The following is a 22,681-nucleotide window of genomic DNA, read 5'->3' on the forward strand; positions in this document are numbered from 1 at the left end:
GCTAATTTCAAGCGCTTTGATAGCCAATTCCATTAAGGCTTTAAAAAAATCCGTTGCATATGTATCCAAACTTCTATGGGTAGGAACCTCCACGGGTGAAATCATAAGTATATAGCTCACAGCAAAGTGAAACACCAAAAGGCAGACTCCTAATAACAGCACGGGACTAAAAACTTACCTTGATACTGGCTTGTGGGAGGTTTCTATGATCTTAATTTGCTGTTGATTATTCTTTCTTGTCTTTTTAATCCAAACAAGATGTTTTCGGTAGCCACAGAAAGGTGCCTGAAATCACATGCCTGAATTCATTTAATTTGCCTACATTGTCCTTTTTTTTCCCTTCTCTTTCCCTTCCTGGTAATGGGCAAGAGTCAATTCTTCTGCATTAAGTGCTAAATCTCTTCAATTACCAGCCGGGAAGAAAGATTTAAAATTGTGCTTCAAACCCCTGAACTGATGTAGTTTAAAAGCACAAACACTTCTCCTGTGGAGCCTAAATTAAACTGCAGAAAGAACTCAAAGCCTGAAGAATTAAATAAGGCAGGGCCAAGGCTCGGGCTGGCCATAAGGGCCATTTTGGGTTTGTTTTCACACCCCTGGTATGAAACAGACTTTTAGACAGAATCTGTACAAGAAGTGCAGGGTTACGTTGTGGGGAAGCAGGGCCTGGGGTTAGTACTGGTGTTGGAGTCAAGTCAAAGCCTTTATCTCTTTTTCCTCCTTCTTTTTGACAGCCATATTTAACGTGGATGACTCTGTGGTTGACCTGGAGACCTTGGCGGCCTTATATGAAAATGTGAGTGTGAAAATCATTCAGGGCTGGAGGTTCTGTCTTTCCCTTCTACCCTTGATGTCACAGAGCCATTTCCCATTCTGTGGTAGGATTTGAACCTTTGCGTGGAAGAGATTCAGGCACAGAGAAGTATATTTGTGCATTAACTCCCACTGTAGTGTCTGTCCTGGTAGGTCTCATGACACCAGCAAGTCAGACTGGTTCAAGGAAGAGACCACCGATGTGGTCTAGCTCTAGTACTTGCTGACAGAGTGAATGAGAACAAAGCCTCCCATGTGATGTGGATGCTGGCACCCTCCATAGTCATGCTCTGAGGAATAGGGATCTGAACAGAAGTTTGGATGATTGCTCTCCTACCAGAGGAGCTGATGACAATTAAATGCAGGAGGTATCAACTGTGTGCTCTAGTTTTAAAATCAGATGGCCCTAAATTTGAGGCCTGGTTCTATTAACGCTCACTTGGTGATGTCGGTTGGACCACTGGCTTACACAACTTATCCTGTTTCGTTTTGCTGTTTTAGTAGAATATAGAATATAGTGGGACTCGATTTTTTTTTATTGAACAAGAATTTGATCTAAGCATCCTGTGAGTTCTTCTCATGGATCCTAGAGCCCCTCTCACAAAGCTGATTTGCACAGTTTAGGGACATGATAGATTATGTTTAAGAAACATCACTGTGGGGGTTGGGGATTTAGCTCAGTGGTAGAGCGCTTGCCTAGCAAGCGCAAGGCCCTGGGTTCGGTCCTCATCTCCGGGAAAAAAAAAAGAAACATCACTGTAATGCACAAAGTCTTTAGACTTTTGTTGTAAGTGGGAACAGCCAGAGGAGTCTATAAGCTCCCTAGAAGAGATGGCCCTGGAGACGCAGACGTCCCATGATTGTCAACTGTTCTGACTCACTGACTCTCAGGACGTAGATACATGGATGGAACTGTATTCTCAAAGCCACGGCAGTTCTCATATAACTGGAGCCCGGTGACATGCCCATGGCCAGTGCTTGTTAATGCAGTAGAGGCAGTCTGTACACAACTGGGAATGTTGGGTAAACCATGAAGAATGTGGCTGAACGCCTGAAGGACCAATGTAAACAAGATACACTCAATGAAATTCAGGAAAAGGAAAGGTGGAGACCACATACAACGGGTTACAAAGCCTGTGTGGGACACAGAAGTGCGAGATAGGACTGCTGTTCTAGGGCAAGGAAAATTAGGTCAGCTGCCCCATGGCACCTAGAGGAGACTCAACCCTAGCTATCAGCCGTCCCGGCCTTTGTGTCTGGATGCACACACATATTATGACCATTTGCTTTAGCTAGTAAATGCCAAACTTGAAATTGTATCAGAATGACCTGGAAGGATTTTTCTGGGCCCAACCTGTAGAGTTTCTTATGCCTGGGATGAGACCCAGGTGATGGCAGTGCAGTAGGGGATGGGATCGCATCTGGATTCCTGTGGATTCAGGCTGGCTGCCTATAATCTGTGCGTGTGTATGAATGTATGTTGTTTCTCCTGTCAATGCAGAGAGCCCAAGAGGATGAACTGACTAAAATAAGAAAGTACTACGAGACATCCAGAGAAGAAGACTTGAAGCTGCTGGACAAACCTGAACAGTAAGCACACTTGAACCACCTTTGGTTAGTCTGAAAGGAGAGCTCCAAGCTCCATCTGTCTGCCTCCTGGCTATGAACGTCAAGTTTAACGGGTGTAGAGAGCTGAGTTACAACAGCGTCATCCCGTGCCCTATTGCATCCAGCAGGATGAGTCGGCTGCCAGGAAGGCTGCTGAGATCCCGGCTGTCCGGTGCGGCCTGTTTCTCCCCCTGCTCTCACCCCACACCCCTCCCCGTTCTTGTTCTAGCAACTTAATTCCTCCTAGACTAAACATTTTAGCTAAAAGGGCAACTGAGGAAGGAAAGAAGCATTACTGCTCCACCTCGAGTTTTGCTGATGCGTTAAAAAGATATCAGCGTCACTGAATTTCAACTGCTTTTCTTAAATGTCATGCTCAGTAAATGTAGCCCTGCGTGCGGCAGGTTTCCCACAACCTTCTCCACTCTTTCTGATTAGGTTAGGTCTTTCTCATCCCCAGTCTCCGTGGCCCACTCTTCCTATATATTCTCTAGGCTGGCTAGGTCTGGTTTATGGTAACATCTCCCCTACACTGAGAACTCAGACCTCTGCTGCACATCTTAGTAACTTGTTTGCTAGGCCCTTGAGGTCTGCAAGCCACAGATGAGTTCCTGGGAGTCCCCAGCAAGATATTTAGGGACTAAGACTGTAAATGTGCCTCTGGTTTAGAGCTCTTATGCCTCATGCTATTTTGTGTGTTTCTTGATCCATTCAAGCCTTCTCTACCAGAAGAGAGGTGACTACAGAAAACAAAGAGGAAACAGAAAATAGAATGTTAACAGGCTACCCCTTGGGACCCTAGAGTCTGTCTTATACTCTATGCCTAATGTTTGTGTCCTGTCCAGTCCTAGTTCTCTTAGACATCCAGACTCAGAGGAAAGTATCTCTCGCTGGCTGGCGAGGTAGTTCGTTAGAAATCCTAAGTTTGCCCAATACTGTCAAGCCCCACTGAAGGCTTATGAACCTTGTAATGATGTCTTCTCACATGGAACTAGAGCCCAGACCCTTGTCCCTTAAATCTGGTGGTCTTCAAAGCCTAAGACTATGTGTAGAAAGATTTAGGTGGGATTCCACTGCACTTTTGTCTCATTGACCTTAGCCATCAGCACTGCCAGCCTCTACCTCAGCTGATGCTGCTCATCCAGAAGCCATGTTGACCTACTGTGAATTCACTCCTGTTATATCGCTAATGCTCAAAGGGGAAGCTGACTGAAAATGAGATATGTCAACACTGACACGGTCCCTGGTGATGTCTGGAGATGATAGGGCATAGCAAGCATTTAAGTAGGTTTAGTTATGCCAGATTGTGGGGTGAAATGTAAGCCTGGAGTTGGCAACTTTTCTTTGTAAAAGGCCAGATAATATTGTGTACTTTGTGGGTCAAAGGATCTGGCATGGCTCTTCAAGTCAGCCACTGGAGCATCGTGGTTCAAAATTAACCACAGATAATAATATATAAGCAAAGGGACACCGCTGACCCCAATAAATTTTATTTAGAATTTGAATTTTAATAAGATTTGAATTTCTCATGACAAAAATACTTAATACTTTCTTTTCACAACCATTTAAAGTGTGAAACCATGAGTCACACAGACGCAAATGGCAGGCTGAGTTTGCTCCATGAGCTCTAATTGGTCCACACTCAACCCACTCAGTGAAACCTGCTGTAAGCTGAACGGGTGGGGTACAAGGAACCACTGATGTGAAATGAACAGTGAGTGTCTCCAAGAGAGGCATTCCTCTGCCTTTTGTGGTACAACTGCCCAGCATCGTTTCTCAGCACTAATTGCCAGGACATAGACTAATGGTGGTAACTAATTAGCGTACTACTTATTAGTCCTTCACACACACACACACACACACACACACACACACACACACACACTCTGATGGTCTAGATAGATAAGCATTTTGAAAGTTCAGAAGGCCATTGTGCTGATGCCCTGAATGCTCACCGCTGTTACTGAAGGCAGAAAGGCCTGTCATGTGGGCTGCTCAGGTGATGGACTGTGCTCGGCGCACTACCGTGGAGAGGTAGAGGTCTCCAGACCCACAAACACTTCACCTTTGCTCCCCACCCCTCTGAAGACAGCTTTTGTCTGATTTGTGCCAGAGTCTGGTTCTCTGACAATTTATTTGCCACTGACTCCCAGTGAGTAGACTATAAGCATGTTTTACATACTGGAAAATATGAATCATGGAGTTTAGCATTTCAGTTTCTTAGGAGCCCTGCAGTGCCCAGTCCTATAAATCACAGCTCTGAGCGGCCTGGTTCATCACTCACCTCATCAACTCTCTTACACCCCAGTGCCAGATTTAGAAAGCCATTTTTCACAGAAGTGTCATCTGCTTGGGACCTGACTGTCTGAGAGCCACTCCCTCCAGGGACACCCCTTGACTCCCTTCATATCCTGCCTTGAGATGCTGGTGAGGAGACACTCCTGATGAGACCTGTTGACTGACTAGGCCGAAAGGTGCTGCCCTGTTTGGTCTGGAGTGAGGAGACTGCCTCAACGTAGGCTCATTCACAGAGGGCCACAGCTACTGATGCTGGTTTATTCCCTAGAGTACAGGCTACATTGTGAAGTGGATGTGACCCCTGTGGAACACATAGATCAAACTACGCACGGTTTGGGGCAGTGATCATAGACCAGATTAGTTTCTTTTCAAAGCCTGGATCACATAGCATCAGCCTACCTGTCGCTGAGTTGCCTTTGTGGCTGTAAAACCCATACAAAGTGAGCCACAGGCTTTCCCCTGTGGTTACGGGCCGAGCTCTAGTCCTTCCTGGGAAGATGAGCCACACAGAATAAGGAAGGAAAGCCCCTCATTCCTGTTTCCTCTTCCCTTTCTGTCACAGAATCTAGGATGCAACTGTAGACCAGCGCAAAGGGAACTCGGTCTGGGAATATTTGTACATACGAAGGCCTGCTTGTCAGTAGACTGTGTTGGGGTCTTATTATCCCAGCACTTACGGGTAGGACATAAAGCACAAGAAAGCCAGGGCAGATGCTTCTCAGACCCTGGGTTTCCGTAGTCTTTGCAGTGAGCTTTCCTTTTGCTTATTTGCCAGACAAATGAGAAAAGAGATATGGTGCCTTTCCTCGAGGCATTTGCCTGTTATGTTTGTGCTAAAAGTTACATAAAACCATCTATTTTCTTTTCTAATTTCATATCTTTAAATTTTATAAAATGTTCCAAGCCCAAACCTCACGAGTCATCTTGGCCTCCTCCAGCATCATGAGGGATGCGTCAGCCATTCGGGTCTTCCTGCCTTCACATCCCTCGCATCCCCTTGTCCTCCTCCATCTCGACAGGCCCTCTTACCACCTCCCCGTCACAAGGTCATAGTAGTGACCCCCAGTTCTCCCATCCTGAAATCTGCTCATGTCTCTAGGTAGCCAAGCCACTGCTATGCTGATTTGTGTGAAACAAAAATTTAAAAGTATTATCTTTCTGTTTAAAACCCTCCATATGCTCAGATAAGAAAAGTGCATTTTGGAATACAAAACTCCATTTACTTTCACCAAGCTTCGTTAACGTGCATTGTCCAACCTGTCCAACTCGCCTCTCTGGTCCTCAGGCATGTCATGCACAGCATCATGGGTGCTCAGTGGCCACAGCTAAGATTGCTCCCCCAAGCCTTTCATAACTGATCACATCTTTCACACTTCAGTCATCGTGGGTTTGGTTTTTGCAGTATCAAAAGGAAGCATGTTTAAGCTAAATCCTCTTCCCAGGCCTTGTTGTGTACCTGTAAAGGCCTCACATACACCGGAAGAACTAAGTAACCACGGCAAATGCACTAGACCTCATTAGCAGTGATAAACTATACAAAAGCCAAGCTGCTCCATCTGCCATTCCCTCCTGACTCCTTGAGACCTGGGCCTTGAAGATGAGACCCTTCTCAAAGCAAGCCCCTATCCTAACAGGGTTTTAATCTTTTCTTTGTTGAGTGGCCTCTAGTCTTGTTTCCTATGGCTCCCCTGGGGGACACTTATTGATTTCCCTCCAGCATTACCTGCTTCTCCTCTGTGTCCTAGTGAGTGAACTGAGGCATCGCTCTGTTTGCTCACACATGATATCTATTTCAGCTTCACAGGTGTATTCGTTTTAAGCAGGGCATTTACCTAGTCCAGAGATCTAGGTCCTACTTGGGGTATAAAGAGATGACATGATCCCTTTTAGGAGGGGAGAAATGCAGGGCATTTTCTGGAGTAGTTCTCATCATCTAAAGGAGTAAATCTTTTCCAAATTCATCACAGAACCAAACGCTACCAGTCCCCAGAGATGTTTACAACTCACCATTTGTGAAAACTGGCAACAGCTCTGATGTCACTCATGATAAATGACTGAACTGGTCAATGCTGTACTGTACTTATGAGGGAAACATTTACAAAGGAAGGCTAGTTACTTTTTCCTATCCCTGTGTAGTAATTCTGTATTTCGTTCAATGCTATAATATATAGTATGATGATAACTGTCTACAGGTACTAAGCCTGAAGATGAGGGAGGAAGAATGTTCTACTGCAAGCCCTCCAAGCTTCATTTGCATAGCATTTTACAAGTCTGGGGCCAGGAGAGTGGTGTCTAGGACCTTGTTGGAGGAGATAAGAAAAGTAGTTGATAATAATTTTTTTAAAAATATATTAAATTCCAAATTTTACCAGGGCATGGTATTTACAACCATAACCCCAGGACTTGAGAAGCTGATACAGGAGGATTAAATTTTGAGGCAATCTAAACTATAAGTAAGCTATAAGTAAGACTTGTTTCAAAAACAAAAGTATACAACAAAAATAAACAAGTCTACTAAATCACCTCCCCAAAAACCCTGCAGAAGGAAGAGAGTGTAGAACAAGAAAACAAAATTGAGGGCAGAAAGGAGTGTAGAAGAAGGTGGTGGTACACCCTTATAATTCTTGCAACTGAGGCCTGGGAATGGTAAGTTAGAGGCTATCCTATGCTACACAAGAAGACTTTACCAATAGAGGAAAAAGAAAGAAAGCTGGACCCCTCCCCCCTTTCCTCTTGCTCCTCCAGCTCCTCCTGCCCCTCCTGCTGCTCCTTCTCCTTCTCTTTATCTTTTGAAGAAAGAGAGTGGTGACTTTATTTATCTACAAAATTATATTTGATTTTGTGAGAGAGTACAAAATTTCAAAGTGATGGTATTGTGAATTGACCAAGACGTTTAGAAATATCAATTAATAATCATTTCAACTCCAAAATGAAGTTAAGGGCAGTTAGAGGATTCTCTCCCTTTCTGAGTTAATAGCCAACTGTTTCAGCTCATATTAGTTTATATCCTTTCCTCTGGTGGTTGGCCTCAAAAGCATGTAGCTCTTCCAGCTTCATTTTGCAAAGGACACCAGTGCCCAGTCACTCAGACAGTGAGCTACTGTGTGCAGAGCAGTAACCAGTTCTAACTCTTAAGAGCTCTTTGGCATACTATTTAGATATTTTACGCTGTCTACTTTATGGGTATCTGCTTTCTTCTGAGTACTGACCTATCTCTCAGCTGTGCCTATGTGGATAAATTGGCATAAAGTTAAAGTAATATATGGAAAAATGTGACCATTATAGGTGGTTATAAAATTCAGAAAAAATAATAGCAATCTCACTTCAAAACTATTACTTGACTATAGACATTTTGGGGGTTGATGACTTTGTCTATGGAGATACACTTTCTAGAGGATTCTGCATGACACAGGAGTTGATTGTGCCCTTTTCTCATGCAGTAAAGACCAGGACTTTCGACTTGGGTTTAGCCTCTTGTTTGGGTAGCAGAAGAGGGGTAATATTTTCAGGGTACTCGCATAAACTTTCTGCTCATCTGAATCGGTCACCATCATATGAACTCACCAGATAGAGGCCCCACGCCAGCAATGGGACGTGTACTCTTGAACTTTGTCTTAGTTTGTGTTTTATTGTTGTAAAGAGACACCATGGCCAAGGTAGCGCTAATAAATGCAAACATTTAATTGGTGCTGGCTTACAGTTTCAGAGGTTCAGTCCATTATCATCATGGCAGGAAGCATGGCAGAGTCCAGTCAGACATGGTGCTGGAGAAGGAAATGAATGTTCTACATCGTGATCCAAAGGCATGCAGAAGGAGAATGACCCTTCTGCACTGGGCAGAGCGTGAGCATTAGGAGCTCTCAAAGCCTGTCTACACAGTGACACACTTCCTTCAGCAAGGCCACAACTTCTAATAGTAGCCCTTTGAATGGACCCAGTATATTCGAACCACTATATTCTACTCCCTAGCCCCCATGGGCTCGTTCAAACATAATGAGTCTGAGAGAGCCATACCTAGCCATAGATTAATGCAAAACATATTTAGTCCATCTTCTAATGTCCCAAAGTCTCTAACAGTCTCTACAGTGTTAAAAGTCCAAAATTCAAAGTCTCTTCTGAGATTCACCCAATCACTTAATTGTAATCCCTTATAAAATCAAAATAAAAAATTACATCACAGAACTTCAGCATCAAAGGATATATATTATCACTCCAAACCATCATAGTGGGGATATACCAGACTAAATGCCAAAGCCAAAACAGCCAGCTGGGCAAACTAAACTCTGCATCTCCATGTCTGATGTCAAAGTGCTCTTCAGATCTTCAGCTCCTTTGATCTTTGTTGACTACAACAAATTTTCTTCTGGGCTGGTTCTACCTGTTAGCAGCTCCCCTCAGCAGAGATCGCATGGCTCTGGCGTCTCTTACATCTTAGGGCCTCCAAAGCATCATCAACGTTACAGCTTCTAATTCCAGTGCCTGGGCTCCACACATGATCTTCTGGGCGTCTCCAAAGGGCTGGCGTCCCTTCTCCAGCTCTGCCCTCTGCAGCAGTCCAGGTTCTGGTTGACTCCACTCCACTGCTGCTGCTGTGTTCCATGGCACTGGCATTTCCAATACTCTGTCTTCCACTACATGTAGCTTCACCAATAGCCTCTCACAGGCTCTCCTCATGATGCCAAGCCTCAGCTTCTTTACATGCCTTTCTAGTCCTGGGCCTTCAACTGCTGCTGAGGCTGCATTTTCACCAATGGCCTTTCCTGGCCTCTCACAGTGCCAAGCTTCAGCTGCTCTCCATGAACCCTTCATGCCTTCAAAGCCAGTACTACCCAGTTGATTCTTAGACATTACCAAGTCTAACTTCAGTACGAGGTACAACCTTGGCTCTCTCTGGAGCACAGCTTCTCTGTATTCTCAGAATCACATCCCAGAAGATTTCACTTCCGTGATGCTGGTCTCTTCTTAAGCACCACTAATTTCTTTGCTTCATCTAACCGGCATCAGTTGTCCCAGTAACTCCGTCTATTCTTGACTCTAAAGCTAGAGCTACATGGCCAAAGCTGCTGAGTTCTGCCACTTGCTGGGTCTGGAGCATGGTTCCCTCCTTCTATTACATCTTTACCAGCTTTGTGTTTGCCAACTCCTTCACTGCCTAAGCTTGGCTGTCCTAGAACTTGCACTGTAGACTGACCTTGAATTCAGAGATCTGTATACCTCTGTCTCCTGAGTGCTGGGATTAAAGGCATATACTACCATGCCTGGACCTAAGCTTTTCATGGCCACTTGAGTCCTCTGTTTCTGGATTGTAGTTCATTCCAGATTAAAATTCCAAATGAAAACAATAACCAAGTAGTAATGCCCAACACGATATAACTATCGCTGCTCAGCTGTAAACTCATAAACAATAAGGTCAGCTGTAAACACATAAACAATAAGCTCAGCTGGGTGGGATCTCACCCTTAGGTCACCACTCCCTTCATCTGTTTATCACTTTGAACACAGGATTCAGCTCAAGCCTCCTTCATGGTGCCACTTTAGTACTCGAATCACATTTTGTATTTTTCCTGTCTCCGTTTGTTATACTTGATCAAAATTCTCTTCATAAGAGCGAGCCACAGGTCAGAGTCTATACTAGGCTTTTTTGAGACCTTCTTCCTTAATACAACCAATCTGAATCGCTCTACCTTAGCCTCAGGCAGTCTCCTGCAGAAAAGCAGTCACATTCTTCACCTAAACTTCATAAACAGTCTCCAAGGAACGTACTAAAATTCCTCTCCTCTAAACCTCTAGACTAAGGGCTGAACAGCTCGAATCATCCTCAGTATCAATGCCTTTCATATTCCTACTAGGATGGTAAATTAAGTCCTACTTAAAGAATCACACTGCTTCCTAAATCCAAGTCCTCAAATCTACATTCCTCCAAACCAAACACTGTCAGGCCTATCACAGCAATACCTCAGTCCTTTGTACTAACTTCTCTCTTAAGGTTGCATTACTATGAAGAGACATAACCAAAGCAACTCTTATAGCAAACAAACAAAAAAAGCAGTGAGACATTACCAAAGTAACTCTTATAAATGCAAACATTTAATTGGGACTGGCTTACAGTTTCAGAGGTTCAGTCCATTATCATCATGTCAGGACGTGTGGGTAGATATGGTGTTGCAGAAGGAAATGAATGGTCTGCATCTTGGTCCAAAAGCATGCAGAAGGGGAATGACCCTTCTGCAGTGGGTAGAGCGTGAGCACTAGGAGCTCTCAAAGCCAGGCTACACAGTGACAAACTTCCTCCAACAAGGCCACACACACTAGTAGCACTAGCAAAACCAAAATTATGATCTCCCATGGCCTAACAGTATCAGCTCTCTTCCTTACAGTTTTCTTATAACTATGGGTAAAGAAAAAATGATTTGTTTTTATTTTTACAGATTTTTGCATGAGTTAGCCCAGATTCCCAATTTTGCTGAACGTGCCCAGTGCATAATCTTCAGGGCTGTGTTTTCCGAGGGTATCACATCCTTACATCGAAAAGTAGAGATTGTCACACGGGCCTCAAAGGTATGTTTGCTGTTTAAATGCTTGGTTTGTCCATATTGGTAGGAAATGAGGAAATGGGAGGTGAAGGAGACCCAACATTAGTGATTCAGTTTACATTGAGTGTCATTCTAAGTGGGCTTGCCCGTCCAAGGATAAGGAGGACAGGGGGGAAAGGACCAGGGAGATCTGAACTGAAGAAAAGACAGAAGAGGGGAAAGTAAAACTTGTTACAGATTCTTCTTGTAAAGATGTCAGTATCTCACCGTGTACACACTGGCACCAAAAACTGACAGCAAAACAGCATAGTTTGATTCCCGTTCAACTCTTCAAATCACAACAGGTTTGACTGGGAACCCATCACATGAGCTTATGAAATCTGTCTACATCATAAAACGAGCAGGTTCTGGAGGCCTGAAGTAACTGTAATCACGAGTGAGCGGCACATGCATTTCTGTGTCCACTGCGCTCTGTACTTGATAAAGCTAAATTGTAACCCTGGCCTTTTAACTGATACCCATGTTGTTAAGATCACGAGGCGAGTAAGTTCCACAAACCTGTAATATTTCACTGTTTGTCAGGACGCATGTTATCCCCCACCACATCAGAGATTTTTCAATGAAAAAAGAACAACCATTTCCAAAATATGATACACTAATAATCCCTGAGAGACTAAAGAAGTCTACCTAGTCCTGAACTTTATGATTATTACTGTTTTTAATCCTAAAGTAAATGAAGACAAAGCTGGGCTGGCAACATAGCTCAGCAGGTAACGGCACCTGCCACAAAGGCTGATGGTCTGAGTGGATCTTTGGAGTGGAAAGGAAAGAACCAGTTTCTGCAAGTTGTCCTCTGATTTCCACATGCTTGCACAGAGCCACAACCACTCCACATGTGCACACACACACACACACACACACACACACACACACACACATGTAAATGTAACAAGAAAAAGAAAAATAAAGAATATAAAAAGAATTTAAATATAAAAAGAGTATAAAAAGAATTTCTGTTTGAAAGTTTGTACTTGAAGGAAACATAAGAGAGAAAAAAAATGAATGAGAATGGAAGCTAAAGAGAATTCTTACCAGTGTAATGCTGTGAAAGTTAATTAATACGAAGCAAACTCCCTGAGAAGATACATTTTGAGAAGACTTAATGAATATGACCTCTGACCTTAAAGTACATCATTAGCATAATTCATCTCTGAGGAGTACGTCCATTCTTGCTGCTGCATCTATCCTAAATTTTAATATGCTCTTCATATTTAGTCTGTAGTCCCAAAAGGTATCCTGAAAAGACATGTGATAACTTTAGAAGTTATCAAAAATTAGCTACATTCTGTTACTAACCTATAAGTACTTTCTCAATATTGAAACTGATATAATGAAAAGTAAACACAAAGGCTCAGCCCTCTCATCAGATCATACCGTGCTTAGAACTTTGTTGCACAAGTAGGATGTTGTGGTCATTTGTGACACACAAACACACACACACACACATACACACACACACTCACTCAGGGAAGATACTGCTGTAGTGAAATGTATCTTGTATTTGCCAACCGTTGTTACAACTAGTAACTAGCCACTTAGCAGGACTTGGGCACTTTAAGGAGCGTTAGCTGGGGAGCAAATATGACTGTGTTTGTGGATGGTTCAGACCGGTGCTAACTGGTGTTTGCCATTGCAGGGACTGCTGCACATGAAGAGTGTGAAGGATATCTTAGCTCTCATTCTGGCTTTTGGAAATTATATGAATGGAGGAAATAGGACTCGAGGGCAAGCAGATGGATATAGTTTAGAAATTCTGCCCAAACTCAAAGACGTCAAAAGTCGGGTATTTATTTACTTTTCTCACTGTCTATGTGCTATGGTTATTTTTCTTCTGAACCTATAATTTAAAACCAAATATTACAGGCTGACCCATTTATCTTACCTTTCCTCTAGTGGTAATCGTTTATCTGAAAGCATGTAGTTCTGTTTTTCCCTTCTGCACTTCCTTTTGACTTGAAAATAGTAGGTTTTTCAGATCAGACCTCATGTTCAGTGATAAAGTCCATTTTTTTTTATTTTAGCAGTAACATACGTACGTGATTAGGTGTTTAACTGCTACTGCAATACAAGATAAAGCAGCATAGTGTAGCAGTCGTCCTGAGGAGGTTAGAGTCTGCTGGGATTCAGTCCTGGCCACTTGTAATTTACTCATCCCTAAGTGGCAGACACTGTTCAGTCTAGTATTTGAATTATTCTTCTGCCCAAAACAATTGGGGCTGGGGTCTCCTGTCAGCTCTCTGAGCCTGATTGTCATTTGGCTCCGCACCCCTGCAGAGCCACCTTTTTAGAAACAACTCGCCCATATCTGGGTGTCCCGTGGGGGAGGGGGGGCCAGGGAAGGGAAATACACAGGCAAATTAGAATTAGACCCCTGTGAACAGGACACAAAGGCTGCCTTGTGGGAGGGCCTGCTCCCCCTGGCCTTCCAGGGTCATAAAGTGGCTTGGCTTCCCTTTTAAGCTGGTCCTGATTGTTTTTTCACACCATTAAGAGCACACATTTTCTGAGACTTGGAAGGGAGGGATGGTTTTCTCTTCTATTCCACAGCTCCCCTCTGCATTTACCGCCCCCTCCTGTCTTGGCAGCATGCCGGGAAATATTGGGCAGTGTTTTTTGTTTGTTTGTTTGCCTCCTTGTTTGCTTTTGTTTGTACATTGGTCTCTGCCATTATCTTAGAGGTCTCCTGGATTACCTGTCCTGTTTTATTTTTCATCCCACAAAAGATGATGGAGTGTCATTTATTTTTAAAGCTGGCATTTAAAAAAAAAGTGGATTAAACTAGGAGGAAGGAAAATCTGGTCAGTCTGTAACAGAAATATGACTCAGTCTCATAAATTATAAGTGCCAAGAATGGGATCTCTGGTCTCAACTGGGAAGCGTGCAGGGTCTTCTGTGAACAGCTGTCATTTGAGTTTCTCTTTAAAACCTAGGACAATGGGATGAATCTGGTGGACTATGTTGTGAAGTACTACCTGCGGTACTATGATCAGGTAGGAAACAGCACTGGGACAGCTGTCGGTGGGTTTCACCTCTAATGTATTGCATTGCTAGCATGCAGAAGTTGGATACTGGCTATAGATGGAGGGATGGCTTTCCCTCCAGTGCAGCACTGTATCTGAGAGCCCCCCAGTGAGGACGAAGGTACCCCAGGTTTCAGAAGAGGAAGTGTCCTAAAGACACAAGGTGCTGAGTCTCAATCTACCGTAGAACACAGCTTCAAGAAAACCCCTCATGGCCCCTGACCAGGTTATGGACTTTTTCTGAACTCTCAATGGAATCAGGAGCTGCTTAGATACTAAACAACATTGAGGAAATCTTGAAAACACTGTAATTCTTCTTTATTTTTTTTTAAAGAAAAATGACTTATTTATCTATTTATACACATTTTCATACATATGCATGTTTGCCTGTGTGAGTTTATGTGTGCCACATATGGGCAGGATTCTGCAGAGGCCAGAAGAGGTGTCAGATCCCCGGTAACTGCCATTATAGCAATTGTGAACTGGCACATGGATGCTGGAAATCACACCTGGATGCTCTGAGAGCAGTGAACTCTCAGAACTGCTCATCTCTCCCCAGCCCGCTTATCTTTATTGTTTAGTTTGTTGACGGGACAAGGTCTTACCATATGTATCCCAGGCTGTCCCAAAACTCACCATGTAGACCAGGCTGTACTTGAACTCACTGTCTGCCTCTGAGTGTTAAAGTTACCCCCACACCTTTAATAATAAAAATTCTACCAACAATGCATCTGGGAGCAAGTTAGAGATGTCAAATTTGAGGATGAAACAAAACAAGAACATTGGCCTTGCTTAGACTATATTTAAATTAAAATTAAGCACTTTCATAAAACTATCCCTAAACACAATTTTTCCCTTTATTGCTTCTTTTCTTCACTTTGTGAACCCACCAGCTAAGTTGTTTCCAAGATCATTCACTTTTGCTTTTCTGCTTACCCAGCTCATGGAGGCACTAAAGCTGCTCTCCCAGAGAATTCCTGTGCATCCCACCTCATCTCCTGTCTCTAGATCTCCCTGACTCTAGGCAGTTCCCTCTAGACCAGTGGTTCTCAGCCTTCCTAATGTGGCCCTTTAGTGCAGTTCCTCATCTTGTGGGGACCCTCAGCCATAACAGTATTTCACTGCTACTTCATAACTCTAGTTTGGCCACTGTTACGAGTTGTGATGTAAATATCTGATATGTGATATGTGACCCCTGTAAAAGAGTTGTTCTACTCCCGAAGGGGTCACATCCCCACAGCTTGAGGAATACTGCCCTTGACCATCTCACAATCTTTTATGCATGCCTCCAATACAGTATAATATATCAAACAGAAATGGCTCTCCACTTAAAGTGAATCAAGACTCTGATGTCCACCTGGACCACAACTATCTTTGTATTGTCTTTTTTAAAGATTTATTTATTTTTATTTTATGTACATGAGGCTTGCCTGCCTGTGTATAAATATAGCTTGTACATATGTGGTACCTGCAGAGGCCGGAAAATGGCACGAGCACCAACCCCCTGGATCTAGAGTTGCAGGCTATTGGGAGCTGCCTTGTAGGTGGTAGCAAGCAGACCCAGGCCCTCTGCAAGAGCAGCGAATGCTCTTAATGACAGGGCCATCCCTCTGGCCTCTGACCCACGTCTTTTTATAAAATTTTGTCTTTTTGTGTTATTATTCCTCTTAGGAAATAACGTGTTTGGAGGTCTTGGGGAGAAAACTCACAATGACATATTTCAGGGAAGTACAGACCCATATAAAAAAATGGTTTAATTTTATATAAATAAAGACCACAGTAATGATCAACACGTATACCAAAAATGTCCAACATCAATACTAAGTAGTCACAGCCATGGTGAGATGTGCTAACACCCTCATTAGGGCAGTCACTCTAGAATTAAAAAAGAAAGTGTTGCTGAGGTTAGGAGCTTTTTAGAACCCTTGAGCATGGTTTCTGAGAATGTAAAATGGTCCAGGTACTATGTAAATCACATTATGGGCAATTGTCAATGAATTAAAAATGAGGGGATCCAGCAGTCTTACAGGGGGACACCTTTTCTTAATTGATACATATGTGCTCACAAGATCTCAGCCCTCCTGTATCAAAAGGTGTGGAAATATGCATACATTTTCTAGGCAGTTATAACTGAAGACTCACAGTACTGTTCTGCTTACAGTAATTAATAATAGCCAGAGACTTGAGTTTTTTGTAGGTGTCCAGTGGATAACATTGAAGTCAACTGAATCATGTTAGAATCATCAAACAGATAGCATACTGCTATTGAAAGTGTTTAAGACACAATGCAGTGGCCCTGGATAGTATTTTGTCTGCTTCTAAACCATATGCATGCACGAAGGGGGGCCACACCTTTAATCCCAGCAGGGAAACAGAAGCGGGTGGACTTCTGAGTTCCAGGCCAGTTTGGTCTACAAAGTGAGTTGCAGGACAGCCAGGAGTATACAGAGAAATCCTGTCTCAAAAAAACCAAGGAAAAAGTATATGCATGTGTTTCAAATATGTGTGTGTGTGCATGTATATGTATATGTCTTAGTCAGGGTTTCTATTCCTGTACAGATATCATGGCCAAGAAGCAAGTTGGGGAGGAAAGGGTTTATTCAGCTTACACTTCCACATTGCTATTCATCACCAAAGGAAGTCAGGACTGGAACTCAAGCAGATCAGGAAGCAGGAGCTGGTACAGAGGCCATGAAGAGATGTTACTTACTGGCTTGCTTCCCCTGGCTCCAGCCCAGGGATGGAACCACCCACAATGGGCCCTCCCACCCCTTATCACTAATTGAGAAAATGCCTTACAACTGGAGCCCATGAAGGCATTTCCTCAAGGGAAGCTCCTTTCTCTGTGATAAATCTAGTTTGTGTCATGTTGATACACAGAACCAGCCAGTATTATTTATATATATATATATATTTGTATATATATATATATACACACACATACATACATACATAGATGTGTGTGTATACACATATATACATATATACACATATACGGATATACATATATATGAGTGTGTATATACATATACATATAAATATAAATTTAACACTAATCAAAAAAATCCTGGAATGATATATAGTAATGTATTTCATTATTATTCTGGGATGTTAGGGCTACGGTTCTTTTTAACTTTCTACTACTATGCATGATGAACCTGAATTTGTAAAACTGGAAACTACAATAAAACCAATCATTCAATCACTCTTTCATGGCCCTCCTTCCATAACTATTTTCTTGTATCCTGATCCTTAAAAAAAATCTTCAAAGCTCTTACTTTGGAAGCCTGGGTGAAGATTCCTTAAAGGTCTCCAATGATTCCTTTTGCTTGTTCTGTGGATGTGTACAAGTTGCTAATGATCTTGACATTGCTCCTTTGAGAGCCAGAATTCACGTTGACTTTTTAGCGTCTACCTCGGTGGTGTCCAATAAACATTAGCCACATAATGATAATGTAAATACCATCAAAATAGGCAGATGTAAAGAACTAGGTGTGAGGTTTTGTTTCTCTGGAGTGGGAGAGAGATGTTGAGCTTCAGGAAACTTGGCAGCAGGCATATCTGAGCATCCTCTAGGAGCTGACAGCACATACCTACAGGGCAGAATTACCCCGAGGAATGCTTGCAGATGCCATTTTTAATTCCAGTTGGGCAAGGTCAGATTTGCCTCTATCCAGTGATCTATTCTCCATAGAGAGGTTGAAATCAGTCCATGGCATATGATAGTTAATGAGGTGCAATGGAATTGCCTTCCTGGAGGAAAATATAATAATTGTAGATATAAAGTAATCCCCATCCATATTTGTGCAGAGCCCTCCCGGTGCTCCCTGCAGAACACATTGAACTCAAGGGCAGTGTGGGGCTGTGTGATTTATGGAGCTCTTCTTCCCTTAGGTGGAAGTGGTTGGTAATGATTAGCAACGACCTGAGGCAAGGCGAGTCCTTTCAGCTTCCTGCTCCTTCTGCCTGGCATTGGGTACAAGTACAGGTCTCTGTAGGCTGAAGAAAACCACACAGAGATGAGACCTGTCAGTTCTCAGTGCTTTGACTAGACCTTCCATGCTGACTCATCACCAGCATCTTTTCTTTTTCCACCTTTGATAAACCCTGAAGCCAGGCACACAGAGGTGGACACACAGCTCAGGGAGTATCGTAGCAGAATTCCTCCAGTGTGGGTCTCCGTGAGCACCTAGATGGCTTTTCACTTCGCATTCAGACCTGGCATTCACAACATTCCAGTTGTTCTTAAAGTATAAAAATAAGTACAGGAAGATGGAGAAATGTGGATGGATTAAGTACTGATAAAAGAGAGCCGCCTTCCCCAAGCATCCAAATGAACCTGAGAGACTTAGAGCAGTGGTTCTCAACCTTCCTAATGCTGCGACCCTTTAACATGGTTCTTCACGTTGTGGCAACCCCCACCATAAAACTATTTATTTATGTTACTACTTCATAACTGTAATTTTGCTGCAGTTATGAATCAGACCATCATGTTGTCTGATGGTCTTAAAAACCCCTGTGTAAAATCATTCAATTCCCAAAGGGGTTGTGATCCACAGGTTGAGAATTGCTGACTTAAAGAAAGGGTAAGAGGCCAGGCAATTCCTGGACCTATAGGGTAACATAGTCAGAAACTACACTCTGGTACTGTGGAGTGGTCAGCTCTAAGCAGGACATCTGTATCACACTGCATGCAGAAGACCTCACAAGATCAAGGCAGCAAAAATCCCAATATGGATGGCAACTCAGAAAGTCCCACCTTTTACTTACAAGGCCCTTCTTCAGAGATGAAGCCACCGGGAGCCTATTCATGCTGTAGTAAATGATCCTATGTGCTTTTGCATACAAGACAGTACTAAGTGGACTCACTGAAAGAATACATGAAAAATTGGGAATGAAGTTGCGGGGGGAAAGGGGAAATTTTTAAGGAGTGTAGGAAGGGGAAATAGATTTGATCAAACACACCTTATATATGTATGCAATTCTCAAAACCTAAATATATATATATACATTTGCATATATATTAAAGTAATTATGTGTCTTATTGTAAACTTGCTGACTTCACAGAGCAATATTTCATGAACTGTCTGCTGTGGTGCCTACCAACCAAAACCATTTATCAATATGTCAGATATTATATACTATAGCAAGTATAAGACAGAGTCCTTACCACTGCTGTGTTTATAGTCCAGTGACACATCAGACATACAATCTGAAGCTAAAAGTTCTAAATTAATAGCAATCTGTGCTATGGTACTAGGATCAGACACTTTTGGATAACACAGAGAAACACCCAGCTTTAGGGCGGCCCTAGAAATCTTTGAGGAAGTACTGCTTGTGTTCAGACTTGAAAGATGAGTATGAGCAAGGAGCCAAGAGGAAATTCTAGGGAGGTGAAAAAGAACAGCTTTGTAGGTAAAGGCCTAGAGGCAAGAGACTTGCTTGTTCTTTTGTTTCAGGAAAGCTCAGGAGTAGGACTTGAAGTTGGGGGAAGGCAGATCTAAAGCTGGGGCTGTAGACAGAGGCCAGATCATAAAGTACCTTGTAAAGCAGCTTTGGCATTTAGAGGTACTCCTAATGGCACCAGGAAAGATGAAATGTGAAGGAAGCTGGCAAAGTAGTGTGTGCAGAGAGAGAAACAACCGAAGACTGGCTAAGATACGCAAGATAGAGCTTACATTAAACAACTCAGGAGAACGCAGTCTAGGCTGCAGAGGATATTTAAGGCTCCCCTTAGGTTTCAGTATGCCTGAAGTGTTTGTCTCTTAAGCTAATTCACAGCTCAGATCATCCATCAGATAGGACTGTGGACCTTTTCGAACCTATACCCAACCATACGGACTGCAGATATGTCCTCAAGTAAGCCAACGGCATTTAGATGCACTTGACACGCACACAAGTCAGATTGTGCACACATTCATCATAGCTTAAGCTGCAGAAAGGATGAGTAAAGGAAGGGGGTAGCATCTCCCATTCAGTGCCTTCTTATCCAGCCCACACCCTCTGGCACACCCCAAGATGAGTTATCTGATTGCTAGCATGTGTAACTCACACAGGGACTCTCGGTGTAAGTGCTTTCATGGGTTTCCCCTGCCTTGTCCCATGGGAATAGAGAGAAACAGATTAGAATACGCCTGACAGTTTCTTCTTACACTCGGGGGTAAAACCGAGGTGCAGCCCATGCCAGCACCACAGCTGATCTCAATGCCAGGAAGACCAAAAAGATACCATAATGGAGTCAAAAACGTCAAAGTACAGGGTCCTGGTTTAGGAAAGCAGTACCATGATTCCTATTTAACCATGTGACTGAACTTATTTTTTTTTCTCACTGGTGCTGTGGAATGTCAACCAAAGTGACAAGACGGAAGTAGAACATTCTCTTGCTTACCCTGTCTTTTAGGAAGCCGGAACAGACAAGAGTGTTTTCCCGCTACCTGAACCACAGGATTTCTTCCTGGCCTCCCAAGTCAAATTTGAAGACCTCATAAAGGATTTGAGAAAACTGAAGCGTCAACTAGAAGGTAATGGGGACTGTTGTGACCGTGGCAAGGGCGGCTTCTCAGAGCAGTTTCATCCGATGACTGGCTCATGGAGTGGATTGAAATGGAGCTCCCTCGTGGGCTCCTGTGGCCCTCATGGGCCGCTCCTTCTCTGGACAGTACCTGCATGCGGTAAATACACGCATTCCTCCCATTTAGCCGTTGATCACTTGGCATCTCGCCATACCACCCTTTACTTCCATGTGCTCACCTGTGTGTGTTTGTAAGCAAGCACGTGTGTATGGTTGTGTGTGACGGGCGTCAACTCTTGGACGTAGCTCCTCATGTTGGGTTAGTTTTTTGTTTTGTTCTTGAGCCATGATCTCTCACTGGCCCAGAAGGTACCAAGTAGGCTATGCTGGTTTGCAAACAAACCCTAGGGGTCTGCTCACCCTCCATCCTTGCCTTCCCAGGATTACAGGTACTCACCACCATACCTGCTTTTTAAACCCGGGTTCTGGGTTTCAAACTTCAGGCCACATACGACACTTTCCCTGTTCTTTCCCCACTCCATATCTTCCTTCTTCCAATAGTCAGTAGTTACAGCTTTAATAATAATGGGTGCTAGTTGCGAGCATACATTTTCCTATGTCATTTTTATAACAACCATGATAAGCAGGAACTATATTAATGTCATTTGGAGATGAGAAAGTTGAGACTTAGGGAAATTGTCTTTACTCAGAGGCAAGTGTCTTCTGCTTTGATCAGGCCTATCAAGTAACACATCATATATGTTCTAAGCTTATTTTACTATACATACATACATACGTATATGTGTGTACATGCACACACACATATGTATATATAAAGATATGTTCTTGTCACATATGCATATGTACCGTAACTCCATTTTTTGAGGCAATTCCAATGATTCTAAAAACCCACATTAAATGTTCTATTTCAGTTAAGTGTGCATTTTTAATGATGGAATCCAAAACCCTGAAAACTGCCTTTTCTTTTCTTTTCTCTTCTTTTCTTTCCTCTTTCTTTCTTTCTTTTTATCGTTCCTTTTGTGGCTTTTTAGAAGGTGAAAGTATGTGTCTCTTGGGCAGGAATTTTCCTTTGGCATCTCTGCGTCCTGTGTTTTCACTGTGGAGACATCTTCTTGTCCAGGAACATAAATACTAGCCTTGGCTCTGCTCTGAACCAAATGGTCGTGTTCTTTTTTTAATTAATCACTTTATTTGTTTACCTTTCAAATGATATCCCCCTTCCTGGTTTCCCCTCCACAGAGGCCCCATCCTGTCCCCCCTCCCCTTTGCCTCCACCCACTCACCCACTTCTGTGGAGAATCCAGGGAGTGTGTTAATGTGGAAATGACGCCCCCTCCCCCCACTGCCTACCTCCCCGTTGCCAAAAGGAAAGCTTGAGGAAATGAAGAGCTTCAACCAGGAATATTTTTGCATCAAAACATAAACTAAACATTAAAAGCACAGTTTATTGTGAAAGAGTGCCCCAGTACTGCACTCTTCCGTTGAGATCTGTCTGGCCATGGAGGCAAAGTGGGAGCGATGCGCCCATAGGACCAGAGGGAGTTAGTTATTTTTACTTTGGGCATAAAACTTGTTCAAGTACAAATAGTGGTTACAAGTTAATATTTTTAACATTGTAAATTATTAAGGAGCATTCTGGTTCCTCCCCACACCCACTCCCACTGTGGATGGTGTGGAGAGAATGAATTCATACAAACAGACCCTTTGTATAGGGATCTTATAGGTGAACTGTGGGCTTTTTTGTAAGGACCTGACAGCTTTATCTTTATCTCTGATATTTTGTATTGCTCTATTTGTATTATAATAAAACAGAACGG

The 22,681-nt window shown here is 43.0% G+C and overlaps 1 protein-coding gene across 2 annotated transcripts in view; it reads left to right on the top strand.

Annotated features, from left to right (window-relative positions):
- The window catches only part of Fmn1 (formin 1), a 363,061-nt gene that overhangs the window by 236,130 nt on the left and 104,250 nt on the right, over positions 1–22,681 (top strand). For both annotated transcript variants that reach the window (XM_032903890.1, XM_032903891.1), the window contains 6 exons: positions 735–796; positions 2,315–2,403; positions 11,148–11,277; positions 12,949–13,095; positions 14,243–14,302; positions 20,733–20,853. In XM_032903890.1, coding sequence (XP_032759781.1) covers positions 735–796; positions 2,315–2,403; positions 11,148–11,277; positions 12,949–13,095; positions 14,243–14,302; positions 20,733–20,853 — 609 coding nt within the window. The remainder of the gene's footprint in view (positions 1–734; positions 797–2,314; positions 2,404–11,147; positions 11,278–12,948; positions 13,096–14,242; positions 14,303–20,732; positions 20,854–22,681) is intronic.

Source organism: Rattus rattus, chromosome 5, assembly GCF_011064425.1.
Source record: "Rattus rattus isolate New Zealand chromosome 5, Rrattus_CSIRO_v1, whole genome shotgun sequence".
NCBI lineage: Eukaryota > Metazoa > Chordata > Mammalia > Rodentia > Muridae > Rattus > Rattus rattus.